Source organism: Ustilaginoidea virens, chromosome 3 (assembly GCF_000687475.1).
Source record: "Ustilaginoidea virens chromosome 3, complete sequence".
NCBI lineage: Eukaryota > Fungi > Ascomycota > Sordariomycetes > Hypocreales > Clavicipitaceae > Ustilaginoidea > Ustilaginoidea virens.
In genome coordinates, this window is record NC_057318.1 from 3,869,614 (window position 1) to 3,892,930 (window position 23,317).

General features: G+C 57.5%; 10 protein-coding genes across 10 annotated transcripts; 6 read left to right on the top strand and 4 right to left on the bottom strand.

The window, feature by feature from the left end:
- Nucleotides 1-81: 81 nt before the first annotated feature.
- Nucleotides 82-1,625, top strand: UV8b_03943 (uncharacterized protein; the record flags this gene model as incomplete). The annotated part of the gene is made up of 8 exons (XM_043141441.1): nt 82-129; nt 202-288; nt 505-536; nt 594-625; nt 701-749; nt 822-888; nt 947-1,094; nt 1,171-1,625. 8 exons carry the CDS (start codon nt 82-84, stop codon nt 1,623-1,625), a joined length of 918 nt encoding a protein of 305 aa, XP_042997375.1.
- Nucleotides 1,626-2,371: 746 nt separating this feature from the next.
- On the bottom strand, nt 2,372-3,939 carry UV8b_03944 (uncharacterized protein; the record flags this gene model as incomplete). Its single annotated transcript, XM_043141442.1, has 3 exons — nt 2,372-2,769; nt 2,828-3,722; nt 3,805-3,939. 3 exons carry the CDS (start codon nt 3,937-3,939, stop codon nt 2,372-2,374), a joined length of 1,428 nt encoding a protein of 475 aa, XP_042997376.1.
- An 873-nt stretch (nt 3,940-4,812) lies between these two features.
- UV8b_03945 (uncharacterized protein) lies at nt 4,813-8,343 on the top strand (the record flags this gene model as incomplete). The annotated part of the gene is made up of 6 exons (XM_043141443.1): nt 4,813-5,473; nt 5,562-6,578; nt 6,650-7,109; nt 7,191-7,224; nt 7,289-7,820; nt 7,937-8,343. The coding sequence occupies 6 exons, from the start codon at nt 4,813-4,815 to the stop codon at nt 8,341-8,343; spliced, it is 3,111 nt and encodes a 1,036-aa protein (XP_042997377.1).
- Nucleotides 8,344-8,641: 298 nt separating this feature from the next.
- Nucleotides 8,642-10,849, bottom strand: UV8b_03946 (uncharacterized protein; the record flags this gene model as incomplete). Its single annotated transcript, XM_043141444.1, has 1 exon — nt 8,642-10,849. One exon carries the CDS (start codon nt 10,847-10,849, stop codon nt 8,642-8,644), a length of 2,208 nt encoding a protein of 735 aa, XP_042997378.1.
- Nucleotides 10,850-11,344: 495 nt separating this feature from the next.
- UV8b_03947 (uncharacterized protein) lies at nt 11,345-11,989 on the top strand (the record flags this gene model as incomplete). Its single annotated transcript, XM_043141445.1, has 3 exons — nt 11,345-11,724; nt 11,809-11,869; nt 11,954-11,989. 3 exons carry the CDS (start codon nt 11,345-11,347, stop codon nt 11,987-11,989), a joined length of 477 nt encoding a protein of 158 aa, XP_042997379.1.
- Nucleotides 11,990-12,466: 477 nt separating this feature from the next.
- On the top strand, nt 12,467-13,060 carry UV8b_03948 (uncharacterized protein; the record flags this gene model as incomplete). The annotated part of the gene is made up of 1 exon (XM_043141446.1): nt 12,467-13,060. The coding sequence occupies one exon, from the start codon at nt 12,467-12,469 to the stop codon at nt 13,058-13,060; it is 594 nt and encodes a 197-aa protein (XP_042997380.1).
- A 729-nt stretch (nt 13,061-13,789) lies between these two features.
- UV8b_03949 (uncharacterized protein) lies at nt 13,790-14,979 on the bottom strand (the record flags this gene model as incomplete). Its single annotated transcript, XM_043141447.1, has 5 exons — nt 13,790-13,912; nt 13,993-14,063; nt 14,176-14,417; nt 14,531-14,837; nt 14,919-14,979. The coding sequence occupies 5 exons, from the start codon at nt 14,977-14,979 to the stop codon at nt 13,790-13,792; spliced, it is 804 nt and encodes a 267-aa protein (XP_042997381.1).
- Nucleotides 14,980-17,575: 2,596 nt separating this feature from the next.
- UV8b_03950 (uncharacterized protein) lies at nt 17,576-18,126 on the top strand (the record flags this gene model as incomplete). The annotated part of the gene is made up of 3 exons (XM_043141448.1): nt 17,576-17,697; nt 17,854-17,985; nt 18,087-18,126. 3 exons carry the CDS (start codon nt 17,576-17,578, stop codon nt 18,124-18,126), a joined length of 294 nt encoding a protein of 97 aa, XP_042997382.1.
- Nucleotides 18,127-18,560: 434 nt separating this feature from the next.
- Nucleotides 18,561-20,615, bottom strand: UV8b_03951 (uncharacterized protein; the record flags this gene model as incomplete). The annotated part of the gene is made up of 2 exons (XM_043141449.1): nt 18,561-18,749; nt 18,810-20,615. 2 exons carry the CDS (start codon nt 20,613-20,615, stop codon nt 18,561-18,563), a joined length of 1,995 nt encoding a protein of 664 aa, XP_042997383.1.
- An 876-nt stretch (nt 20,616-21,491) lies between these two features.
- UV8b_03952 (uncharacterized protein) lies at nt 21,492-23,089 on the top strand (the record flags this gene model as incomplete). Its single annotated transcript, XM_043141450.1, has 4 exons — nt 21,492-21,561; nt 21,614-22,179; nt 22,253-22,947; nt 23,020-23,089. 4 exons carry the CDS (start codon nt 21,492-21,494, stop codon nt 23,087-23,089), a joined length of 1,401 nt encoding a protein of 466 aa, XP_042997384.1.
- Nucleotides 23,090-23,317: the final 228 nt, after the last annotated feature.

A 23,317-nucleotide genomic window follows, 5' to 3' on the forward strand; every position in this document is an offset into this window, starting at 1 on the left:
CGGCCCGCCGTTGGATTCATTCAACCTTTGCCATCAAACAAACTAGACATCATCGCGAAGTCCTCGCCCTTGTCGTACACCATGGCCGACAACATGGACAGAGGCCTCGACGAGATCATTGCTGACAAGGTACGGGTTCCTCCTTGGTTCCTTTTACCGCATCACTTCTCTCGCGAGCTGCCCAACTAACCAGCCCTTCAGCGCAGCACTGGTCCTCGAAACCGCCGCGGTGGGCGAGATGGCCGCCATCGCGATCACAGTGACTATCCCCGGGACGGGGTAAGAAAGGTCGTAACTTGTCCCCCCTCGACGCGGTCGGCAAGCCTCATGTCGCTGACTCGTTTCTCTCAGGTTACACCAATTCTCCTCCTGCCAATGTAGAGTCGATGGACCAGCTTGGCCCGCCTTTCGAGCTGTCGAATCGACGTACACGGCGCCTCGACGAAGCGGACAGTATGCTCCCCCAAAACGGAACGCTAACCAGCTCTTGCCTCCCTTCAACAGCCAAACCGTGACGCGCCTCGAAACTTGGATAGGTGGGTATTGCCACTGCCTTTGCCGTTCAATTCCCAATTCTGACCAGACCCTTTAAGCGAGTGGGTTCATGACCGATACGACGAAGCCGGTTAGAATTACAACATTTTTTTTTTTTTTGCCCGCATGGTACACGTCGAGTTTAGAAACTCATTCGGAAACATAGATTTTCGCCGGGCCCCGGCCCCTCGACGCCGACGCGAGTCGCCGACCAGGTAATGCTGAGCTTTCTCACCCACCGTTTTGCCCGAATATTCCCGACTTTGCGGGCTGATAACAATTCCTAGTGAGGCCAGAGGCTCCAAACTACGCGTCGAGAATATCCACTACGATTTGACCGAGGAGGATCTTGATGTAGGGTCCCAGCATACCTCCATCATATTCCGCCATGTCAGCCCTAACATGGCAGCAGGAGCTTTTTTCCAGAATCGGACGTGTGAGCAAGCTCAATCTGCGTTACGACCGCGCAGGCCGCTCCGAAGGCACTGCATATGTCACGTATGATCGCAAGGAGGATGCCGAGGAGGCCGTTAGGCAATTCAATGGGGCCAATGCCAATGGTTCGTTAAGCAGCCTTACCAAAAAAAAAGATGTAAAAGAATTCCGACACAGGGAGCCTGACCACTATTTGAGCAGGGCAACCCATCCGTTTGACAATGCTTGCATCGCGCAATCCCTTCGATACTGCAGTCATGCCTGGACGGCCACTAGCGGACCGTGTCTCGGCCCCAGGGGGTAGAGCTCGCTCCTCCTCTCCTCGACGCAGATTCGATGAAGAGGATGCAGCTCGCAAGGGCATCGACCGGTATATACCTGGCAGACACTCCAGAAGTCCTGTACCACGTCGGCGCGGAGCAGGTGGACGTCGCCCCGGCGCTCGACGTGAAGGAAACCAGCAGGAGTCAAGCCGTGGTGGGGGTGGTCGCGCCAACCCCCGGGCCAAGAAGACGCAGGAAGAACTTGATGCGGAAATGGCCGACTACTTTGGAGGTGGCGAGAAGGATTCCGGCTCGACAATCAACGCGCCCACTAACGGGGATGCTCCAGCCGTTCCAGCGGCTTCGAATGACGACATTGACATGATCGAATAGAACTCCACGAGTTTCTTGCGAGCACTTGATTGAGCTGAGCTGGTCCCTACGACGGAGGATGTGCGTTCAATTAGAACCAACTGTACGAGAGATGGGATCTGGTAACGTTTAAACATGGGCGCTTTTGTGTTTTGAATGAGAGGCGTAATTGACTTGTTGGCATCTCGGTCAGTGTCCACCTGGAGAAATGAAGCCCTGGTGATGATTGTCTGTCTGTACTGGTTACCGCCGTGTCCGATGGTGTCAACTATTCAACGACCAACCATCTCGCCCTCAAAGCAGGATGAACTACGACCCTGCAAACATCAAGTCAAGGGAAAAAAACTCGCTTGGAAGGACTGAAGTGATTTGAAAACTGTCTTTTTTGAACGGAAGGAGTGAAAGGTGCAACCGAGGCTATTCGGCCATTGTATCCAAGGTATCAAATCATATCATGCCAGGCCCGCTGGCAAATGGCGACAAAAAGACTCCATGAACGACCCAATGCCCTTGTCTTGGGGCCTCGTCATCTCACTTCACAGATGAACGGGAGCACAGGTTCGTTGACACGGCCGTTTCTCCTCCCATAAGTGAGGTTGGTGAGCTCGGCTAGCTCGGTTAATGAAGTTTTCTTACTCGGATATGTATACATGATTGCATTTGCATGCAGGCGTGCAGCCAGGAGGTAGGATACACTGGGATACAAGCAATCCTGTTGCAGCAGCGTCTATGGAGGACCCCCAGACTTTTTTGCCTTGGCCTCGGCATTACCGGAAAAAAACCCTGGAGCCTGGAACACTAAGTTTGGACTCTCGAAAAGCATGCTTGGCATTCGGGAGAGGAGACGTGTAGATTCCTTGGCTTGACAGAGCTCCGAAGTGGTCGGCAAGTAGGCTGGTTTGCGGTTCAGGCCCGGCTTCCTCCGTAGAAGACGGGCTCGTCGGCACTCCGAAAACGACACCGGTTGCGGAGGACGCAGTCAATGCAGAGGGTGCCATGCCCGACACGAAAAACTGTATGTAGGAATCGGTCGGCACGAGCCCCGAGTTGCTCATGGCTTGCATGAACCTTTCCATATCCTCTTCCTCGGGAGGGGCGTAGAAGGTCTCCCGGGGGTCGAGCGAGAGGAGTCCCTTCTTGGCACCCCATCCACCGCCGCCGCTCACTGTTGTTGGCATCCGTCAGGAGACGCTCTTGTGGCGGACGTGGGAGGAATCACTTACAGACTTGGAACAACCGGCACCCAGCCCGGTGCTGGCTTTGGAGATATGCCGCAGTCGACTCAACATCCTCCCGGCTGGCAGCTTTGCCGTCTAGCGTCGCCTCTGGATCAGGAGCATCGTCCGGGTCGCCCAGCCGCTGTCGCGAACTGGCTGGAGAAACCAATGCCCAGACGCCCATCGGACCTGCGGAGGCTTCAGCTGCGAGCCGGTGTCCATGGATCCTGTTGATGGCGTCTTCTAGTTCTGTGGACGCTGGCGTCGGCTTGCCCTCCACATCGACGCCACGGACGATGTTTCCAAAGCTGTCCACGATTCTTCGCGGGCGGGTCACCGGCGACAACGGCGCCCATAGCCCCATTCCGGTATCTGGTCCGACGCCAGGATCGGCTGACCAAACATTGACCTGTTGCCACTGCTTGTGCATTGCTTGTTTCAGTCTCGGACTGCCGCCTGACACGTCGAATCGGCCTGCCAAGAGGGTAGATGGTCGGCTGTTGAGAAACGTCGTTCGTGCCAAGGGGAGGGTTTGCAGCGACGATCCCGCGCGGAACGTCACCGCAGCGACCGAGTCCTTGTCGAATGCCCTCAACGGAGGCTCCGGCTGCCACAGCCGCGGCATCAAGGAATGCAGCTCGCCGCGCAGCACCGACACGCCAGGCGCGGGAACCGGCTCGCCCGGCGCGGGAGCGATGCAGTCGACGATTGCGCACAGCAGATGGAAGTGGCGCGTCTCGGCGGCCGCGGAGAGAAGCTTGGCCAGTTCGAGAGTGAATGCGGGATCGTTGACGTGCTTGAACAAGGTGGGCGTGGCCATGACGACGGCCGCGTCGTGGCCCTGGGGGTTTTCCAGCACAGCATGGCCAGCAAGCTTGCCTAGGAGCTCTCGAGGGTCATCCTTGCCGCGTTGTCAACCGAGCGGCCCTGGGAAAAGCTTTCCCTGCATGGGAAGGGGGGGGGGGGGGGGGTGTGCGACAAACCTTTGGCGAGAAGAAGCATGAAAATCGAGTCTGGTCGCGGCCCTTGGTCTTGGTGGCGGAAGAGAGCTGCCGAAGTGACGCAACGTGTCTGCGTCTGCGACCGAAGCTGCTGAGAACCTGCCGAGACGCACGCATCTTCAGGCAGATGGTGTTTGAACTGGCAGTTTTAGGCGGACGGAATTCTTGAACGTCAGAATGAGAGGCATTGATGCGATTCGAAAAGCAGGCCCGTTGCCGTCGACGACACAAAGACTGGATTGATGAGAAGAGTTAGCAGGTAAGGGACTTGCTAGGTACCTATGTACCTCTAACGTAGCACGGAGTTGCTCCGTAGAGGAACAGGAACAAGTCAATCGATGTGGCTGGAGCTCGATGTGGCTGGAGCTGCCCTGAGATCCCCGCACCGCCACGATGCAGGACCCCTCTTCATCCCACCATCGTTCGTTGCGGGCGGCATCGCTTGTGCTAACTAGTTCCGTCTGAAGCAGTGACTCAAATTTCAGATCTTGCTTCCGATCAGCACAGGTGACTCCAACGCGAGTCGTCCAGTCCTCTGCACCAGACTTCAATTCTCCCCCTCTTGAGGACGCAGAAGCCCCTTCGACACGGGCTTCGGCTAACTATTCCCAGCACGACGCTCCGACTCGCAGTTCGAGCACTGCGGGTGCGCTCAGTTTCACCAAGACGACCTTTGGCTACAACCACCCGTGCTGCCATGGCAAGCAACGTCACAAGAGGAGGTCCTGGTAAGATTCGACATCGGCTCATGTCTCGGCCCCTCTCAACGCGCTGACTTTTGCCGTGCAGCTGGGCTTGGCGAAGGAGCTGAAGTAAGGCAGCCGCCCCTCTTTACGTTAAGCCCAGCCAGAACTAGAACTAATCCACGATAGAACGCCAAAGCAGGTGCTGAGCCTGTCGTAAGGCCCACGGAGGATGGATCTCCAAAGCCAGACAAGAAGGATCGTAAGTCCCGTTGGCGCACCACATGCATCCGGGAACCAACCTTCCATGGCGACAACTAACAGCCATCCCGAAGTCGACAAGGACCGCAAAAAAGCAGAGAGGGCTGCCAAGCTGGAGGCAAAGAAAGCAAAGGCCGCCCTGATGGCTGCAAACGCGGCCAACAAGGAGAAAAAGGCCAAGGAAAAAAAGACAGAGGAAGTTGTCCCCCCCTATATCGAAGATACCCCCGCCGGGGACAAGAAACGCATCCGATCGTTCGACGACCCGAATTTCAGGGCCTATGATCCGATTGCCGTCGAGTCTGCCTGGTACGACTGGTGGCAGAAGGAGGGCTTCTTCAAGCCGGAATTCACCCCAGAGGGCAAGGTCAAGGAAGCTGGCAGTTTCGTCATCGTCCACCCTCCTCCAAATGTTACGGGCTCCCTCCACATGGGTCATGCGCTCGGTGACTCGCTGCAGGATCTCATGATTCGATGGAATCGGATGAATGGCAAGACGACTTTATGGCTTCCAGGTTGCGATCACGCCGGCATATCCACCCAAAGCGTCGTCGAAAAGATGCTGTGGAGAAAAGAGAAGAAGACCAGGCACGATCTTGGCAGAGAAAAGTTTGTAGAAACTGTCTGGGAATGGAAGGAAGACTACCACAAGCGCATCAACAAGGCACTTACGCATATGGGTGGATCCTTTGACTGGAGCAGAGAGGGTGAGTCGTCCCTTGTTTTTTTGTTGTTATTTTTTAACTTTTTACTTCTTTTTTGCAGTTATTGTGCCGTCTCCCTGACATCTTGCAGCATTCACAATGGATGCCAATCTTTCCGCCGCTGTTGCCGAGACGTTCGTCCGGCTTCATGAGGAAGGCATCATCTACCGAGCAAACAGGCTCGTCAACTGGTGCACGCACCTTAACACTGCCCTCTCCAACTTGGAGGTTGATAACAAGGAGCTCACCGGGCGGACATTGCTCGATGTTCCAGGATATGAGAAAAAGGTTGAGTTTGGCGTCATTGTTCACTTCAAGTATCCTATCGAGGGCTCGGATGAGGCCGTCGAAGTCGCCACCACCCGTATCGAGACGATGCTGGGCGACACGGGAATCGCTGTCCACCCCAGTGATGCTCGGTACAAGCATCTCGTCGGCAAAAACGCCGTTCACCCTTTTATTCCAGGACGCAAACTGCCCATCGTTGCCGACGAGTATGTCGATATGGAATTTGGGACTGGTGCTGTCAAGCTGACGCCTGCGCACGATCCGAACGATTTCAACCTGGGACAGAAGCACAAGCTGGAGTTTATCAACATTCTTACCGACGACGGTTTGATGAATGAGAATGCCGGACCCTACAAGGGCCAGAAACGTTTTGATGTCCGCTACTCCATCCAGGACGCCCTCAAGGCAAAGGGTCTCTATGTCGACAAGAAGGACAATGCCATGAAGGTCCCGTTGTGCGAAAAGTCCAAGGACATAATCGAGCCCCTGATGAAACCACAGTGGTGGGTTCGCATGAAGGAGCTTGCTGAGCCTGCCATGCAGGTTGTCAGAGACGGCAAGATCAAAATCAGACCCGACACAGCCGAGAGGAGCTACTTTCGCTGGATGGAAGATATCAACGACTGGTGCATCAGTCGACAGCTTTGGTGGGGTCACCGTTGCCCCGTCTACTTTGCCAACGTTGAAGGCGTGGCCAAAGACACGGCAGATGAGGCGCTCTGGTTCTCTGGCCGAACCCGCCAAGAGGCCGAGAAGAAGGCCGCCGCCGCTCTTCCGGGCAAGAAGTTTACGCTGGAGCAAGACGAAGACGTCCTCGACAGTAAGTCAACCTAAGTGCTCCCTTCCCCCCCCCCATGCGGGTGTCTCCGTCCCTGACACCGCGTCAACCAGCCTGGTTCTCCTCTGGGCTCTGGCCTTTCAGCACTCTCGGTTGGCCAAATCAGACCCACGACCTGGAGACTCTGTATCCTACCAGCATTCTTGAGACTGGCTGGGATATCTTGTTCTTCTGGATTGCCCGCATGATTACCCTTGGTTTGAAGATGACGGGCAAGGTCCCGTTCAGCGAAGTATTCTGCCACAGTCTCGTTCGCGATTCAGAAGGCAGGAAGATGAGCAAGAGCTTGGGCAATGTCATTGACCCCCTCGACGTGATATCGGGTATCAAGCTGGAGGATCTTCACCAGAAGCTCTACCTGGGCAATCTTCATCCCAGCGAAGTCGAAAAGGCCACCAAGTACCAGAAGACTGCTTTCCCCGACGGCATCCCTCAGTGCGGTGCTGATGCTCTGCGTTTCACCATGATCAACGCCACAACGGGCGGCGGAGACATCAACCTGGACGTCAAGGTGTAAGTCACAATGGGACGGACCATCGACAATGTCCGCCTTTACCCTTTTCTTCTGTCTTTTTTGTTGACATTTCTCTGCAGCATCCACGGATATCGAAAGTTTTGCAACAAAATTGTAAGTTGGCGTGCACCAAGCGCAGCTTTTGGGGCTCTCCCTGCTGACTCGAACTCGTCCCTAGTTCCAAGCTACCAAGTATGTCCTGGGCAGCTTACCTGAGGGATTTACTCCTGCCAGAGACGGCGTCAATCGCGGCAAGACCTTGGCTGAGCGCTGGATCCTGCATAAAATGAACAATGCCGCCAGGGACCTCAACGTCGCTATTGCGGACCGCGAGTTCCAAAAGTCCACCACCATAATCTACAAGTACTGGTACGCCGAGTTGTGCGACGTGTACATTGAGAACTCGAAAGCCATCATCCGCGACGGCACCGAAGAAGAGCGTCAATCTGCTCTGCAAACTCTGTACACGGCTCTGGAGTCGGCCTTGACCCTCATCCACCCTTTCATGCCATACATAACCGAGGAGATGTGGCAGAGGATGCCTCGACGTCCCGGCGACGATACCAAGTCCATCATGATAGCCAAGTATCCGCAGTACAGCCCCGTCCTGGACGATGCCGAGTCCGAGTCTGCTTACGAGCTCGTCCTAGCCTGCACAAAGGCTGCCAGATCTCTCATGTCCGAGTACTCGCTCAAGGAAGATGCCCAAGGTTAGTCGACACTCCGACCTGGTCAAACAACTTTTTCCCCCTCCCCCTCCCCCAGCCCCCCCCCCCCTTCTTCCTCGCGTTGTCTGTCCGTGGCCCCGCCAACCAGTTTGCAACAGTCATCGTGCAAGCGTACAACGAGCCCACGTTGCAGACGTGCAACGCCGAAGTTGCGTCGATCAAGTCCCTCAGCGGCAGGAGTGTCAGGACGATGCACGTCATCGGACCCGACGCTCCCCGTCCTGCTGGCAGTGTCGCCTACCCCGTTTCCACCGCCGTTGCCGTCTTCCTGCATGTCAAGGGGCGCGTCGACATGGATGCGGAAATTGCCAAGGCCCAGAAGAAGCTGGGCAAGGCTGCGGCGACGATCCAGAAGCAGGAGAAGATCCTGCTGGACCCCAGCTACAAGGAGAAGGTTTCGGCGGCTGTCCGCCGGCAAGACGAGCAGAAACTAGCCGATGCGAAGCAGGAAGCGGCCAGTTTCGAAGAGACCATCAAGCAGTTTGAGCAGCTCAAGCTGGAGTAATTGGAAAAAAAAAAAAAAAAAAAAAAAAACTCAAGCAGGAGTGGGGAAACAGAAAAAAAAAGCGAAAACACAAAAAGCAGGGAGAAGGGAGAAATGATGTAAAACGATTTAGATAGTCGCATATCCACCACTTGGTTGATCTTTCGTCTTGATTTCCTGAATGATAATATTCCAGGTTGCATCTTTGCGTCGTTTCGTTTTGTCTGTCAACCACCGCTGCCGTGACCAAGTTGTTTTGGTTTTCATCTTTGATTTCCATTTCATTTCGCATCGAAACTAAAAAAAAATAGATAATCATTCACCATCCGCCGCCGCCGCCGCCGCCGCCGCCACCTCCGCCACCGGCTTTCATCCCCCCCCCGCCGCCAGCCGACTCTGCTGCTTCCTGCTTCCTGCCGCCCCCGCGGACAGGCTTGGACTGCGCGGCCTCGTGGCGCTTCAGCTCGTCGGGGACCTTGGAGATGGAGCTCTTGCTCAGCATCTGGCGCAGATCGTACATGACGTCGGCGTCCTCGTTGCCGAGAAAGGTGATGGCGACGCCGCTCTTTCCCGCGCGGCCGGTACGGCCGATGCGGTGGGTGTAGCTCTCGATGCTGTGGGCCATGTTGAAGTTGATGACGAGCGAGACGTCGGGGACGTCGATGCCGCGGCCGGCCAGGTCGGTGGCGACGAGGACCTGGGTCTGGCCGGCGCGGACCGAGGCGAGGGCGGCCTCGCGCTGCTCCTGCGTCTTGGAGCCGTGCAGGGCGACGGTGGACCAGCCCATGGACTTGATGTCGCGGGCGACGGCGTCGCAGTTGCGCTTGATGTTGACAAAGACGATGATGGGGGGCGCAAAGTCGCCCTTGGAGAGGATCTCGTGCAGGCGCTTCTTGCGGCGGTCCTCGCCGGCGAGGAGCTCGACGCGCTGCTCGACCGTGTCGACGGCCTCGCCGGCGTTGCCGATGGTGGCGGTGGCGGGCCGCCGCAGGTACTTCTTGGCGATGCGCTCGACGAGCGGCGGCATGGTGGCCGTGTACATCATGGTCTGGCGGTACTTGTGGTCGCGGCCGCCGAGGTAGCTCTTCATCAGCTGCGCGTTCTCGGCGTCGTCCGAGTCGGGCTTCTCGTTGCCGACGGGCAGCGCGTCGAGGATGCGGTTGACCGAGTCCTCGAAGCCGAGGTCGATCATGCGGTCGGCCTCGTCCATGATGACGTAGCAGCACTGCGAGAGGACGAGCAGCCGGCGCTCGATGCAGTCGACCAGGCGGCCCGGGGTGGCGACGACAATCTCGGCGCCGTTGCGCAGCGCAAAGGCCTGCTCCTCGAGCGAGTGGCCGCCGACGATGCTGACGCACCGGAAGCCGAGGGGCTCGGCAAACTTGCGCGCCTCGGTCTCGATCTGCTGGACCAGCTCGCGGGTGGGCGCGAGGATGAGCGCGTACGGCCCGTCGTTCTTGTTGGCCTCGGTCAGCGGCGGCAGGTCCGAGATGTAGACGAGCAGGGGGAGCAGGAAGGCGGCCGTCTTGCCGGAGCCGGTGACGGCCACGCCAATCAGGTCGCGCGCCTGCAGGGCGATGGGGATGGCGGCGCGCTGGATCGGCGTGGGCTCCCGGTAGCCGACGCGGTCGACAATGTCGAGCAGGCGCCGGGGCAGGCCCGACTCGTCCCAGCTGCGCATGGGGTCCGGGATGGCGCCGCCCTTGGTCGCGATGCCAAAGTCCTCCTTGAAGATGCGCCAGTCGCGCTCGCGCATCTCGTGCAGCTTCTTGTCGGACCAGTGCCGCCCCAGCCCGGTCCGGTCGGCCCGGGCCTTGGCCTTGGCCCGCGCCCGGTAAAAGTCCTGCATGATGCCCTTGGCCCGCTCGCGGCCGTGCTCGGCGTCGCGCTCCTCGATGAGCCGCGCGCGCTTCCTCGCCCGGCGCTCGGCCTCGTCGTCAAACTCGCCGCCCAGGCCGGCGAGGGAGAAGCCCCGGTTGGCCGTCTGGCTGGCGTAGATGGGGTCGTTGTCCCTCGACGTGTCGTCCTCCAGGTCCCACTCAAAGTTGAACTTTTTCTCCGTCGTGCGCATGCGCTTCTTCTTTGCCGAGAAGCTCGACTGCTCGTTGACCTGGGGGCCGAGGTACCTCGACCTCAGGAGGGCCGCCTCGATGTCTTCTGCCGATTTCTTGTCGCCGTTTGTCCGCTCGCCGCCCTTTTTGCCGTCCGTCTTGGGCCGGTTCATGGACCGAGGCCCGGTAGGGACCGGCGCGAGTCCGTTGGCGAGTCCTCCGTGGGCGAGTCCTCCGTGGGCGGCCGACGACCGTGACGACGAGGCTCCTCCGCCGGAGCGCGCGGCCCATTTCCGCTCCTCGTCCCTTCGCTTCTGCGCCTCCTCGGCGGCTTTGCGCTTCCGGCCGTCCTCGTCCTGCTTGGCCTTTTCGGCGGCGATGCGCTCCCGCTGGGCCTTGGGGATGAAGCGCGGCTTCGCCGTGGCGGCGTCGGCGGCCTTTTTCTGCCGCAGAATCTCCTCGATGTCAAGAGGCATCGTGCGAGGGGCCTGGGACGCAGCGAAACAGACTGGCTTCGCTCAGACGCCGTTTTACCCAGCCAACAAAACAAAAAAAAAAAAAAAAAAAAAAAAAAAGGCAGTGAATCCAGGAGGCTCCGACTTGTTTGCAAGGTGCAAGGTGCGAGGTGCAAGGTGCGAGGTGCAAGATGCAAGATGCAAGATGCAGGTGCCAAGGTGCGAGTGGCCCAGCTGCAAGCCAAGTGCGAGGCTGCGACAACTTGTCGAGGTCTCCATCCAGCAGCCAATGGCGATGCTTGTGGGCGGCAGCTGCCCCACCAGCAAGCCAGCAGCCTCACCCCTCAACCCTCAGCCTCGCAACTTTGCAACTTCATGACAGCTTCACAGCTTCATAGCTTCATCCTTTCCGCTGTCCGTCTCTGTCCCGCATTTCCAGCCCGCTTCTTTCTTCTTCCTTTGTCTTCCGCTCCCGCCTCCGTTCCTCCCCCGGCAAGCTCGCTCGAGAGCAAAACCATGGCCTCCGCGGCCAAGTACATCCAGCTGGCCAAGACGCTCCCCCCCCCCCTGCAGCGATTCTTCGCCCGATGGCCGCCCGCGTCGCTGCAGCCCGCGGGCTCCCCCCCCACCCGCCACCAGGAGCAGCGTCCTGACCCGTTCCGATCGCACGAGCACCCCGTCACGGGCAAGTGGCACGACGCGGCGTACTCGTGCCGCCGCCAGGCCCAGCTGGTCCGGCTGGCGCGCGAGCACGGCGTCGAGGACCTCCTCCCGCCGACGAGCAAGGGCACCGAGCACCGCCTGGCGCGCCGCGTCGAGCTCGGCCTGAGGGTAAAGGGCACCGGCGTGGGGCAGACGGTCAAGGGGCGCATCCACGAGCGCCACATGATTGCAAAGTAGGTCGACCTTCTTCCCGCCCCCAGCGCCCGCAGAACTGTTCCGTCGTCGTTGCTGACCAAGCCCCCCCCTTCGCGCCGCAGGATGGAGCAGCGGAGGAAGGCTATGCTGGAGATGCCGAAGCTGATGACGGCTTGGAAGAGGGTAAGAAACCCCCCCTCCCTCCGGCTCCCAAAGCGGTCTTGTCAAAGGGTTTACCCGCTAACTTGATGCTCGTCGTGTATCTAGATTGGCAAGAGAAACTGGACCAAATGGCCCAAATAGAGCGTGCTGTCCTAGCCTGGCTCGCTGTCTTTGGGGGCACAAGAATGAGAAGAAGCGTACCCTCTGTGTATTTGTATCATGTGCTGCTGCCCCAGCACCCAACGAAGGCAACAAAAGTAAACAGGGCCGCCGCCCTGCGCAGCCAGTCCGGACTCTGCTCTCCACCTAGGTGACATGTTCACGCTGCTCCCGTCTGATCGATTCCGCGTCCCGATCAAGTTCAGCACTCGTCGTATTCCGAACCTTGAATCCCCCGTGCTCCCTGTTTTCTTTTGCAGTCTTGCCCTTTCCACGAGGCCAAGCTACCCACCCAAACCTCTCGAACCAGTCGGTCGGTTGGGCATCACGTGATATCAAAAACCCACGACTTCCAAAGCCTGACATGATATGCCCGCCCGCCCTTCATCACCGGCCTGATATCCAAAAACATAACATACATCATTCCCACCCGCAACGCCCGCCCAGCCCGGTCCAGCCATGACCTCTGCCCTCTCGTTCCGCACACCCACTCACTACGAGATCCTCGGCCTCACGCCATCCGCCCTCGACGACCCTCGCCAGGACCCTTCCTCCGCCTCCTCGCTCATAAAGAAGGCCTACCGCAGGGCTCTGCTCCGCCACCACCCCGACAAGAGCACCGCTGTGACAGCCTCCTCCTCGCCGGCCCCTTTGGCGGATCCCCGCCGCCGCGGCCTGTACACCGTCGACCAAATCACCGCCGCGTTTACGGTGCTTTCCTCGCCCGCCCAGCGTGCAAAGTACGACGCGTTGCTTCGTCAAGCACCGGGCCTGGGCGGTGCCGGCCCGGCGACTCTGGCACCGCGTTTCCAGACGGGAGTCGACAACGTGGATCTGGACAGCCTGGCTTTCGACCAGGGCCAGGGGCACTGGCACAGGTCCTGTCGTTGCGGCAATGAGCGAGGCTACGTCTTTGACGAGGAGGATTTGACGGCGGCGGAGGAAGACGGCGAGCTGCTTGTGGCGTGTCAGGATTGCAGTCTTTGGCTTCGGGTTCACTTTGCAGTTGTAGATGAAGATGCTGCGGCACAAGAAAAAATAGACAAGAGTTGATACCCCGCCGAGCCTCTCTCGGAGACGTACTTGGTGTCGTTTGTTGTGGTCTTGATGCATCCACCATATTGCGAACCTCTCTCTGCCTGTCACGAACGCTGAGACGTCAACTACTTGTTGTCGTTTGTTTGGTCGTGACATATCTACCCTATTGCAAACCTCTCTGCCTGTCATGAACGCTGAGACGTCAACTACTTATTATCGTTTGTTGTGTGGTCTTGATACATCCGCCATATTGCAAAGCCAGGCACGAGGCACACAGCTGGCTGGTTCCATTTCCATGATGCGTCACGCATGAGATAGAAACGCGCGAGAAAGAAGGCAGGAGAAAAAAAAAAGAAGGAAAAGGTAAAGGAAAAGGAAAAAGAAAAGAAGCAAATGATGTCTGTTATATTTGTTGCTCATAGTTTCAACTGAGCTGAAAGCGATTTTAGTATTTTTTTTTTTTTTCTGCAGCTTGTCCAGACGGTCTCACGAATTAAGAGTCTAAAGCAAGAACTTCCAAAACAAAAATGCTCTACGTTAAAGGCCCGTACCAGTCCGCGGAAGCATAACACGACGTCTCATCCATTGTGTACGCGCATTTACCTAAAAGATGCCGAAGCTCTTGGTCAAACAGGGAAATAAAAACACGAGTCTTCCGTCCACTCCAGAGACACCAGCCCGCCCAGCACTTGTAGTGATCAAAGCACATATCTTGGCAGCGTATTTAGCAGCTTTTTTTTTTCTTCATTCGGTGGCCTTGGCCTCCTCAGAGGCAACGGCGGGCTCGGCGGCAGCAGAGGTCTCTTCCTTAACGGGAGCGTCAGCTTGGCCGGCACCAGTCTCGGCCTCGGACGAAGTCCACAGGGTCTATTGACGAAGAAACCATGATTAGCAACGCCCGCGCGACCAATGTAATGTTTGTTGCAATCGCTGTCGTCGCTGCTTACCAAGTTGTCACGCAGAAGCTGCATAATGAGGGTGGAGTCTTTATAGCTCTCCTCGCTCAAAGTGTCAAGCTCTGTTCGCATATGTTAGCCAAAGGTTGCACAAGGGAAAGCTTGAATGAATTGAACAAGACAAGGCACCCGGTTCGGGCATCATCATGGATTGGTTTGTGGCTCTCGTCTTACCAGCAATGGCATCATCAAACGCCTGTTTGGCCAAGTGGCAGGCCTGATCGGGGGCGTTGAGGATCTCGTAGTAAAAGACAGAGAAGTTGAGGGCCAGACCCAGGCGGATGGGGTGGGTAGGAGGAAGCTCGGTCTGAGCAACCTCCGTGGCCGCCTTATAGGCCTCGAGAGATTTGTCGGCCGAGTCCTTGCGGCGGTCACCGATGGCAAACTCGGCGAGGTAGCGGTGATAGTCACCCTTCCTGCAGCAGAGGGGTTATTGCCCGTTCCATGAAGACTTGAGCCCCTGGGGGAGGGGGGAAGGGGGGGAGGGGGGGGTTTGTCAAGCGCTCGGGGTAGGAGGAGCCAAACTCACATCTTGTGGTAAAACACCTTGGACTCGCCAGACTTGGCAGAAGGAATCAGGTGCTTGTCAAGAACGTCAAGAATGTCTTCGCAAATCTTGGCGAGTTCGGCCTCAATCTTCTGACGGTACTCCTTGATGAGAGTGACCTGGGAAAAGTTGCCCTTAGACTCCTCCTTCTGCTCGATAGAAGTGACTATTCTCCATGAGGCACGGCGCGCGCCGATGACGTTCTTGTAAGCAACGGACAAGAGATTGCGCTCCTCAACGGTCAGGTCGCGGTCCTCGGAGGCGACAATCTTCATATTCTCAACCATTTCTACACAGGGACGAAAAGCAAGTCAGCGCTACACTAGCCCTAGGCGCAGTCAGGTAGGGGCTGGTGGGGAAGTAACGCTACCTTCATATCGCTCAGCCTGCTCGGCGAGCTTGGCCAGGTAGACAGCATCTTCGTGACCCATTTTGACAGAGAGTTGACCTGCTCGGGTTGGAGATACGGGTTAGCGCGACACTCTCTGACGGCGGAACGCTCCTAGGGGGGGATGTGAAGTGTTTCTGCGTGAGTCTGCGTGATTCTGCGTGATTCTGCCTGATCCCGCGGCACAGCACACAGTGTCCAGGGGAGCGGCTTCAACAAATCGGTTAGGAGGAGAGCGGTGCGAGGCCAGACTTGCTTCCGCCAAAGTCGGGCAATGATGACACCACGAAGCACGCGTAGACTGCATCGAGGGAAAGGGCCACGAGACCAGCACGTCTCGAATAACACAACAAGTCGTGGATGCTGCATCCGCGTCTCCCCCCCGCCGCCCGGCAGCCCATTCTTGCTCTGGTGGGGGTTTGGAGTCCCGAGGCGTTGGGGGGGAGGTCGAGCGGGTTGCATCCATCCCACTCCAACCGAGCTCGACGCGCAAAACAGCAAAGGGTGCAAAAGCAGGCCTTTGGCGTTCGTGCGGTGCGTCAACGGTCGACCTTTTTTTTTTTTTTTCCCTCTTATTTCGACGGTTGCTGCAGGCGCCTCGCAGGATGTGATGGGATGGCGAGCTCCATCACGGCTCGAGAGGGACGACGACAAAGCATGACATGACGACAGTGGAGGAGGGGCGGCGCAGCAACGAACAGAACAGAGCGGCGGGAACAGCAGGCAGGGAGCGAGCAAGACAGCAGAGACACGTACCGGAATCAGTATTGACGGCAACGTATCCGCAGACGGGGAGGATTGTATGCAACAAGCTGGGATGGCGCAAAGGACAGCGGTGGTGGTTGTTTTGTTGGGGTGTGGGGGGGGGGGTGGAAGGTGAAGGTTGACGGATGGATGGTTTTGGGTGGTTGACGACGACTTGTTGGAGCGAAGAGCGTGGGATACGATGGAAACTAAAGAAGGGGCTCGGGACGGCGGCCGGGGCGAGGATGCAGGCTGGGCTGGGCTGGGCTGGGCTGGGCTGGGCTGTGGTGAGTGAGCGTCAACACATAGGTCCTTGGGTCCTTGGGTCCTGGGGTCTGGGCGACCTTGCTAGGCAGCACGCACCAGACAGCAACAAGTCGCGGCTCCACGGCTCCACGGCGCCCAATCGTCGTCACCTCGACGTTGCCCGCCACCCTGCGCCCCGCCCTCGCCCTCGCCCTCGCCCTCGCATCGCCCTCGCCCTCTGGCGGGTGCAGCTGCCAAAACCCTGCTGCTGTCTGGTGCTGGTACCTTAGGTACCTCGTAGCCGGTGCGTTGTGTCGAGTCTTTTGTACTCCGTGCTCCGTAGCGTCTGGGGGACGCTGCCCCAGTGTAAGGCACTGTACGGAATATGCCCTGTGGGTTGCTGATGGCACTGGTGCCGTCAGTGACCAGTCCCTCCTTAACCCGATTGACCTTGGGTACACACCACCCCCGCCCTTGAGGGTTCCTTTTGCTGGCTGTTTTTGCTGTGTGATGAATTGTTTTTTTTTCTTTGGGGCGGTCTTGTAATCACACAATAGCCATGGCGACGGACCTTTGTAGCAGCCCAAAACCTATACGTGCAAGCATCGTCTACTGGTATTTAGGTGCCTGGGTACGGATGCCTGGTACCTAGGTACCTTGGCACCTACCTTAGGTAGTACCTAAGGTAAGGTAATCAAGGCACCGCCTCCTACCTACCTCCTAGGTACATGTAGGTACCTGGCAGGCCGGCCCCAGCCAAAACGGCGACCCCGCACGACGGTGGTGCCTGGGCAGAAACGGGCCTGCGGTCTAGGTTAGCAGGCACTGGCTGCGGCGCCGCCAGGCATTTCCATCTCTTCACCATCGGCACCACGCAGAACCTTCTTGTCTTCCCGCCGAGCGTCTTCGCATAACCATGTTGGCATTCCCAGCAAGCCATGTGCCCAGATCAGCCCATTCCCTCCATCCGTGCTCCGTGCTCCATGCTGCGTGCTGCGTGCTCCGTGCTGCGTGCTCCGTGCCCCGTACTTCAAACCTACCTGCCTACTCCGTATGTCTGCTTTAAACCGGGACCAGGCGGAACCCTCTCGCCGTCAGCAGTTGTTGACGGACCCCCCCCCCCTTGGGGTGGCGCTGTCAATGGCGCCTCCCGAACCTGCTGCAGGCCTTTGTCGAATCCAACTGAGCTGCCCCGAAACAACCGCACGCGATATGTATCGAGCCACGAGCATGCGCGCGTTGAATTTGCTTGTCTGCCGAGCATTGTCCTCCGCGAAGGAACCATTGTCGCTCGTGCAGAGAATAGTGCGCATTGCACCAACACCAACACCAACACCAACACCAACACCATCACCAACCGATTCGATTCGGCATTTCCGGTCCAGACGCACCTGTTAAATGAGTACGTCCCCCATCCGTGGAGACGCATAGTTGCCGCAGGTACTGCGCTACCGGTCCTGTCGACCAGTCAGATCGCGTAAAACGGCTCAATTCGCTCGTCAGCCCACTGGCCCCAGCCCACCTTCGTCCGTCTCGAAACCGACCAGACCTGACCTGCCTTGCCCACAACGTCATAAAGTTACCAAACCGTCAATCCTTCCATCCAAAAAAGCACCAGACTGAAGCTCCCCCCCCCCCGTTGCCCAGACATGCTTCGCACAACCTTGACCAAGACGGCTGCCTTCCGTCCCCTCCGAGCTGCCTTTTCCACCACTGGTCGAGCCATGGGCGAAGGCGACACTGGAGCTCCTCCCAAGACCGGCGGCCAAGGGTAAGCCACCGGCCTCTCCCTCTCTCTGTCAATCGTCCTCCAGCCCCCCAAAGCCGGGCGAAGCAAGGCGAAGGAAAACAAGAAGAAATGCCGACTTTTTCCCCTTCATCTGACCCCCTGTCAACGGCTGCTGACAATGGATCTGTAACGAGGTAGTGACGCCTTCCAGCGCCGGGAGCGCGCCAGCGAGGACTTGGCCATCCGCCAGCGTGAGAATGAGAAGCTCCGCGAGCTCAAGAAGAAGATTGCCGAGCAGAAGCAGCACCTCCAGCGCCTCTCCGACCACATGTTCGTCCAACTCTTTTTCGTGTTTACATGCTTGTTCTTGAGCCAATCTTTTCCACGTCATCACTTGGAATCGGTCGCATACTGACTTGTCGGGCGCAAAGCGACGAAATCACCAAGGACCAGGGCGGTGAAAAGAACTAAACGTATGCTCGGACGCTCTGCGTGCATCATTCCGCGACGTATGAAGCTACAAGACTACATGTAGGATTGCATTGACAAGCCGCCGATTGGTCAGAATGTATGGTAAAAAGTGGCAAGGTTGTTTGTCGAACAGCTTCATTGTGTTAAAACATGTCATTCTTGACCCCCGGTTTAGCTAGTGTACAAACATCCACCCGTTGTACTTTTACCAGGGACACGAGACTTTTCATCGGTTGGTCAGAAAACGAATACCCATCTAAAGCACACTGATCTGATCTGCCCAAACATTACCCCTCGCCTTCCAATAATAAAAAAATAAAAAAAAAAAGGGCTTGGGAAATGAGAAAGACAAATGAAAGCAGACTCCCGAGGGGAGTGGATGCTCCAAAGGCCCAGCGTCCAACGTAGTCCGTAGGGTTTGGATTCGTTCGCACTCATCGACGACCATAGTATGACCGGTAAAAACCCTCGGCGGCATCGCTTTCCGGTCCCGCGTAGTGGCCGCCCATGGAGCTGCTCGACTTTTGCGCAGCCGTCACCTTTGCCTGCAGGGCAGAAGCATTCGCGTCAATCCACTGCAACTGAGTGAGATGGCTGTTCAAAACCCGCACGATTTGGCTCAGCTGTGATTGCGAAAAGAAAGTTAGTCGACAAATCTGGCACATGGTCCAGGCAAAACTTACAGGGTCTTCGGCCTTGGCTCCCTTGCTCAAAGTGCCAGAGACGTCATTGATCTCCTTTACCATCTTGGAAAGGTCTCGAGACTTCTCCTCCAGCTGTTGGGTGAGCTTTTCAGCCAGCTTGTACGTGCGCTCACGCTCCTGGTCTGGAACAGCGAGCTGCTCTCCGGGCCCAATCTGCTTGGCAAACATATCTTGAACCTCGGATTCGTATCGGTTCAACCAGGCCTCAAGCTCTTCCTGCTGACTCTCCACCGCGGCAAGCTGACGCTCGATTTCGTGGCTAGCTCGCTCCGCTTCGTACGTATCAAGGTACAGCTTCTGGATCTTTTCCCCATTGTCAACCAAACTGCGGTCCCAAGTTGAAACGGCCGTGGCCTGCTCCTTGAATTCTTTTTGGTACTTTGTCAAATCAGAAGCCCATCGGGTGACGATATCTTCCATGGTCTTGTTCTTCAGCCTCGCCATCTGTGGTGCAGGCCCTATCGTGGATGCCCCCAACACGCTGGCCGACCCATGTTGAGCGGCTGGTTTGGGTTCCTCCTTGGCCTTGTCACCATCCTTGCTGCCAACGTCTGAAGCAGATTTACCACCACCAAACAGGCCAGCTGCTGAGGAGGTAAACGTAGCGGGCTTGGCACTAGCTGACGAAGCTATCGTGGTGGCTTGTGCAGCAGCTGATGTTGCTGCACCGGTGCCGAACAAGGACGATGCAGGCTTAGATGTTGCGGGAGCGGATGACTTGTCGCCACCAAAGAGACCTCCAGCGGTGGAAGTAGTGGACGGCGCTGCAAATAATGCCGTTGTTGCCGCTGGTTTGTTGCCGAATAAACCACCGGCGGCAGCACTTGTTGCGGGGGTAGAAGAAGATGTAGCTGCAGAGCTGGAAGCAGCAGTGCCGAACAGACTCGGACCTGTGCCCGTTGAAGCTGGGCCCGCAGTTGTTGAAGAAGTGGAAGCAGGCTTCACTGTGAATGGGCTGGCAGTTCCAGTCGCAGCTGCTGATGTAGCTGTTGACTTGCCGGTGGCGGCACTTCCGAAAAGACCGCCAGTAGACGTGCCAGGAGCAGGAGCGGCCTTGTTTCCGAATAAGCCGCCTGCGGTGTTGCCAAACTGCAGGTTGGAAAAGGGCCCGGAAGCAGTTGGGGCGGCCGGGTTGCTTGTCGTCGAAGTAGCGGGTTGGGTTGCTCCCCCAAATATTGCACCGGCGGAGGTGCCTGCCGCGGGTTTGGATGGATCGGCTGGAGGAGCTCCCGCGGGAGTGGTCGATGGGAAGAGTGACGAGGGTTTTGCCGGCGTCGCGGCTGCTGTGGTTGTGCTCTGAGGCTGGGCGGCGCTGCTTTGAGCTCCAAAGAGAGGAGGAGTTCCTGATGCGCCGCCACCACCGAACAGACCACCAGACGCTGGTTTTGGAGTAGAGGCAGCATTTCCAAATGAAGGATTCGAGGTAGGAGCTGTAGCAGCTCCTCCAAACAGTCCACCGGAGGAAGCAGGCGCAGATGTGGATGTGGCGGATGCGCTTTTTGCTCCAAAGAGTTCACCACCAGACGTGCTTGTCGCAGCACCTCCAAAAAGCGTGGGACCCGAGGTGGGAGGTGTGCTGAAAAGAGAACCCGCAGGCTTCTGGCCATCGCCAGCTGGATTCTGGCCGAAACTGGAGCCAGCGTTGTTATTCGGGTTGCCAAACTGGAAGCTCGGAGTGCCAGACGTGCCGCCAAACATATTTCCAGAGGCCGGAGCTGTAGTGGTGGCCGCGTTGCCTGATGGCGCGCTCGAGGAGCTCCCGGCTTTGAAGCTGAACTCAGGCATGGCTGCTTAATAACGGACGACCTGGTCTAGGTTCCTTCCGGCGTTTCGTTCCTGTACAAGGACAAAGGGAGGGGGCAAGGAGGAACCGGAGACGACGATGCCGACGCTTCAGATGGACCATGCAAACGAAAACAAAGAGTCCAATGACTAGCTTCCCCCGACTTTGCAAATGGCCACGCTGAAATCCGTGCGATGCGGTAGCGGGGAGGGTCGATTGTCGTGGGCGATCGAAAGCTTGCGAGGTGAAATCACGTCTCGGGAGCTTTTTTTTTTTTTTCTTTTTTTTTTTTTTGCCTGTGGTGACGGCTTCCCAGCTTGGGCGCGCGCGTTAGAACTTGGCGGTTAGCAAACGGAGAGACAGGGTCATTACGTGCCGGTCCTGTAGTACGGAGTACCTGCCCCTGGTAAGACCAGCCTGGGCAACACCAGCATCTTTCAAGGCTGTTCCGAGAGACTACGCAGATACATGTACCTCTCGAGCGCCGACTTCAGCAGTACCTGACTTACCCTGCACAGGGTAGGCTCTCTGTAGGTATCGCAAACCTCAGAGTGCATAGAGTGGATAGAAACCTTCATTCCTTCAATAGCCCAAGCCCCTATACCAGCCACATCAACCGCTCGTCAGGTTTTGTACAAGTGCAGTAGCTAGGCGATAAGTAAAGCACGGACTACGACAACCTCTCGACGGGCGACTCTCATCAGCGCTTATCCCTGGATCATCTTTGGAGAACGAAATGCGCGTTGCAGGGTCAAAACGGTAGAAGCATTGCGACGCCAGTGGGTCTCGCCTCTGCGATGCATCAATTGTCCTTCAGTGCCTTCACGTATCCCATTACCATTACCTGAAAGATCGTCGCCCAATCATCTTTAGTAGCAATGACAGCACCTGAAGGCCTGGAGCCTCCCCCCGACCTGAACAAGGCAGATCCAGGAGCACACCAGCTGCGTATGTCGCCAGCGAACTGCAAACCTACACGGGACTCACTGACGGCGAACAGCTGAGCCAGAAACATCGGATTCGGAGGACCAGTTCACGGATGCGCACTCCGGCCCCATCACTCCACGCATCAATTCCCCGATACCGAGGACCCAAGTAGAAAAGGCAGGTGGTGGACCTCGCCACGTCGAGGTTCCTACCGCGGAGACGCAGGGAACGAGGGAGGCCGAAGCCCAGCCCGACGAAGTTGCAGCCCAGGAAGGCCCAGACGGCGCTGGGATCCCGCTCGATACGCCCAAGCAAGAGATACCCATCACAGTCTGGGAGTCTTTACAGTCACAGGAGAGCACATCACTGGGACAAAGCCTCTCTTCGAACTCGGATGCTGGACCCGACGTTGTGGTTGAGCTGCAGAATGAGGATAACGACGGCGGTCCCGATGGTGGCGAAGTTGCGGCGGGCCCAGTGGAGCAGGAGAATGACGACTTTGGAGACGACTTTGATGATTTCGAAGAAGGTGGGCAGGATGATGACTTTGACGACTTCGAGGGCGGCTTTCAGCAACCTCAACCGGTAACGACAGTCCCACAAGGCTCTCCATCAGCCCAACTATATACGGTACCTTTTGTAAGACTTTTTTTTTTTTTTTTTTTTTGCATCCTACATGCCTCTTGCAATGGTGAGCTCATGATCCAGCTAGCCAGTACCGGATTTCGACGGCCTTGGTCCCGATGAAGTCCTGTCCGCGACAAAACCGTGCCTGGACCATCTGTTTCCGCCCGATGAGCTCGACCCCCCGCCTCCTCCGACACTCCACCAAGACGCGTCCGTTTTCTTGACGCCGCGATCCGCGTCGCTGTGGTCTCAGCTCGTTGCGCCCCCGCCGTTGGCCCCTCCCGACTGGATACGCTCTCGCACGCGGCGCCTTTTCCTGGTGTCCCTGGGCGTCCCCGTCGACCTGGATGAGATTCTCCCGGCCTCCAAGCAGAAGAAGCTGATTCTCCCGTCGCTCAAGTTCCGGACCACGTCGTCGCCTAGAACGTCGAGCGACTCGAGATCGGTGTCGCGGCTGCGGCAGGGCGAGGGAAACGCGTCGTCAACCTCGGTGGATACGCAGGGCAGGCCGACGGGCTCAAAGTCGCGGAAGGGACCGCCGCCCGCGCCAGAGCTGGATCTGGTGGCGGCACGGTACTTGTGCATGACTACGGATGAAGCCCTGGACGGCATGACGGATGACGAATTAAGCCGGCACGTGGCCAAGCTGGAGGCGATGCAAGGAACGGCCAACCAAGTCTTGGAATACTGGCGGAAACGAACAGATGAGAAGATAGGCGACCGGGAGGCGTTTGAAGGCGTAATAGAAAACCTAGTCAAGCACGCCCGTAAAGTGAGGAAGTAGGTAAAGGAATAGACTGTGTATGTGTAGATGGTCCGATTTTTGAAACTTGCTCCTTCATTTCGCCCTAGCTGCGTTTTCAAGTGCGCGCCCTATGCCCTCGATGTTGCTGCCAAAACGGCTTCTCTCATCGCCCCATGATGCCGTCGGTGCATGTAAATCCCAACAACCCATCATCGAACGGGGGTGGGCTCAGCAACCATACGGAGCCTCCAACTGCCCACCGATTTTTCGGCCCCCCCGACAGCCAGCCCCATCCTACAAAACCGCGTTCAGCGCAAAATTGTCTTTGGCATATACACACACACACACCCGTCGCGCGCATACTCCCCCAAAGGCGGGTTTTACACCTTGACGAACACAAATTTT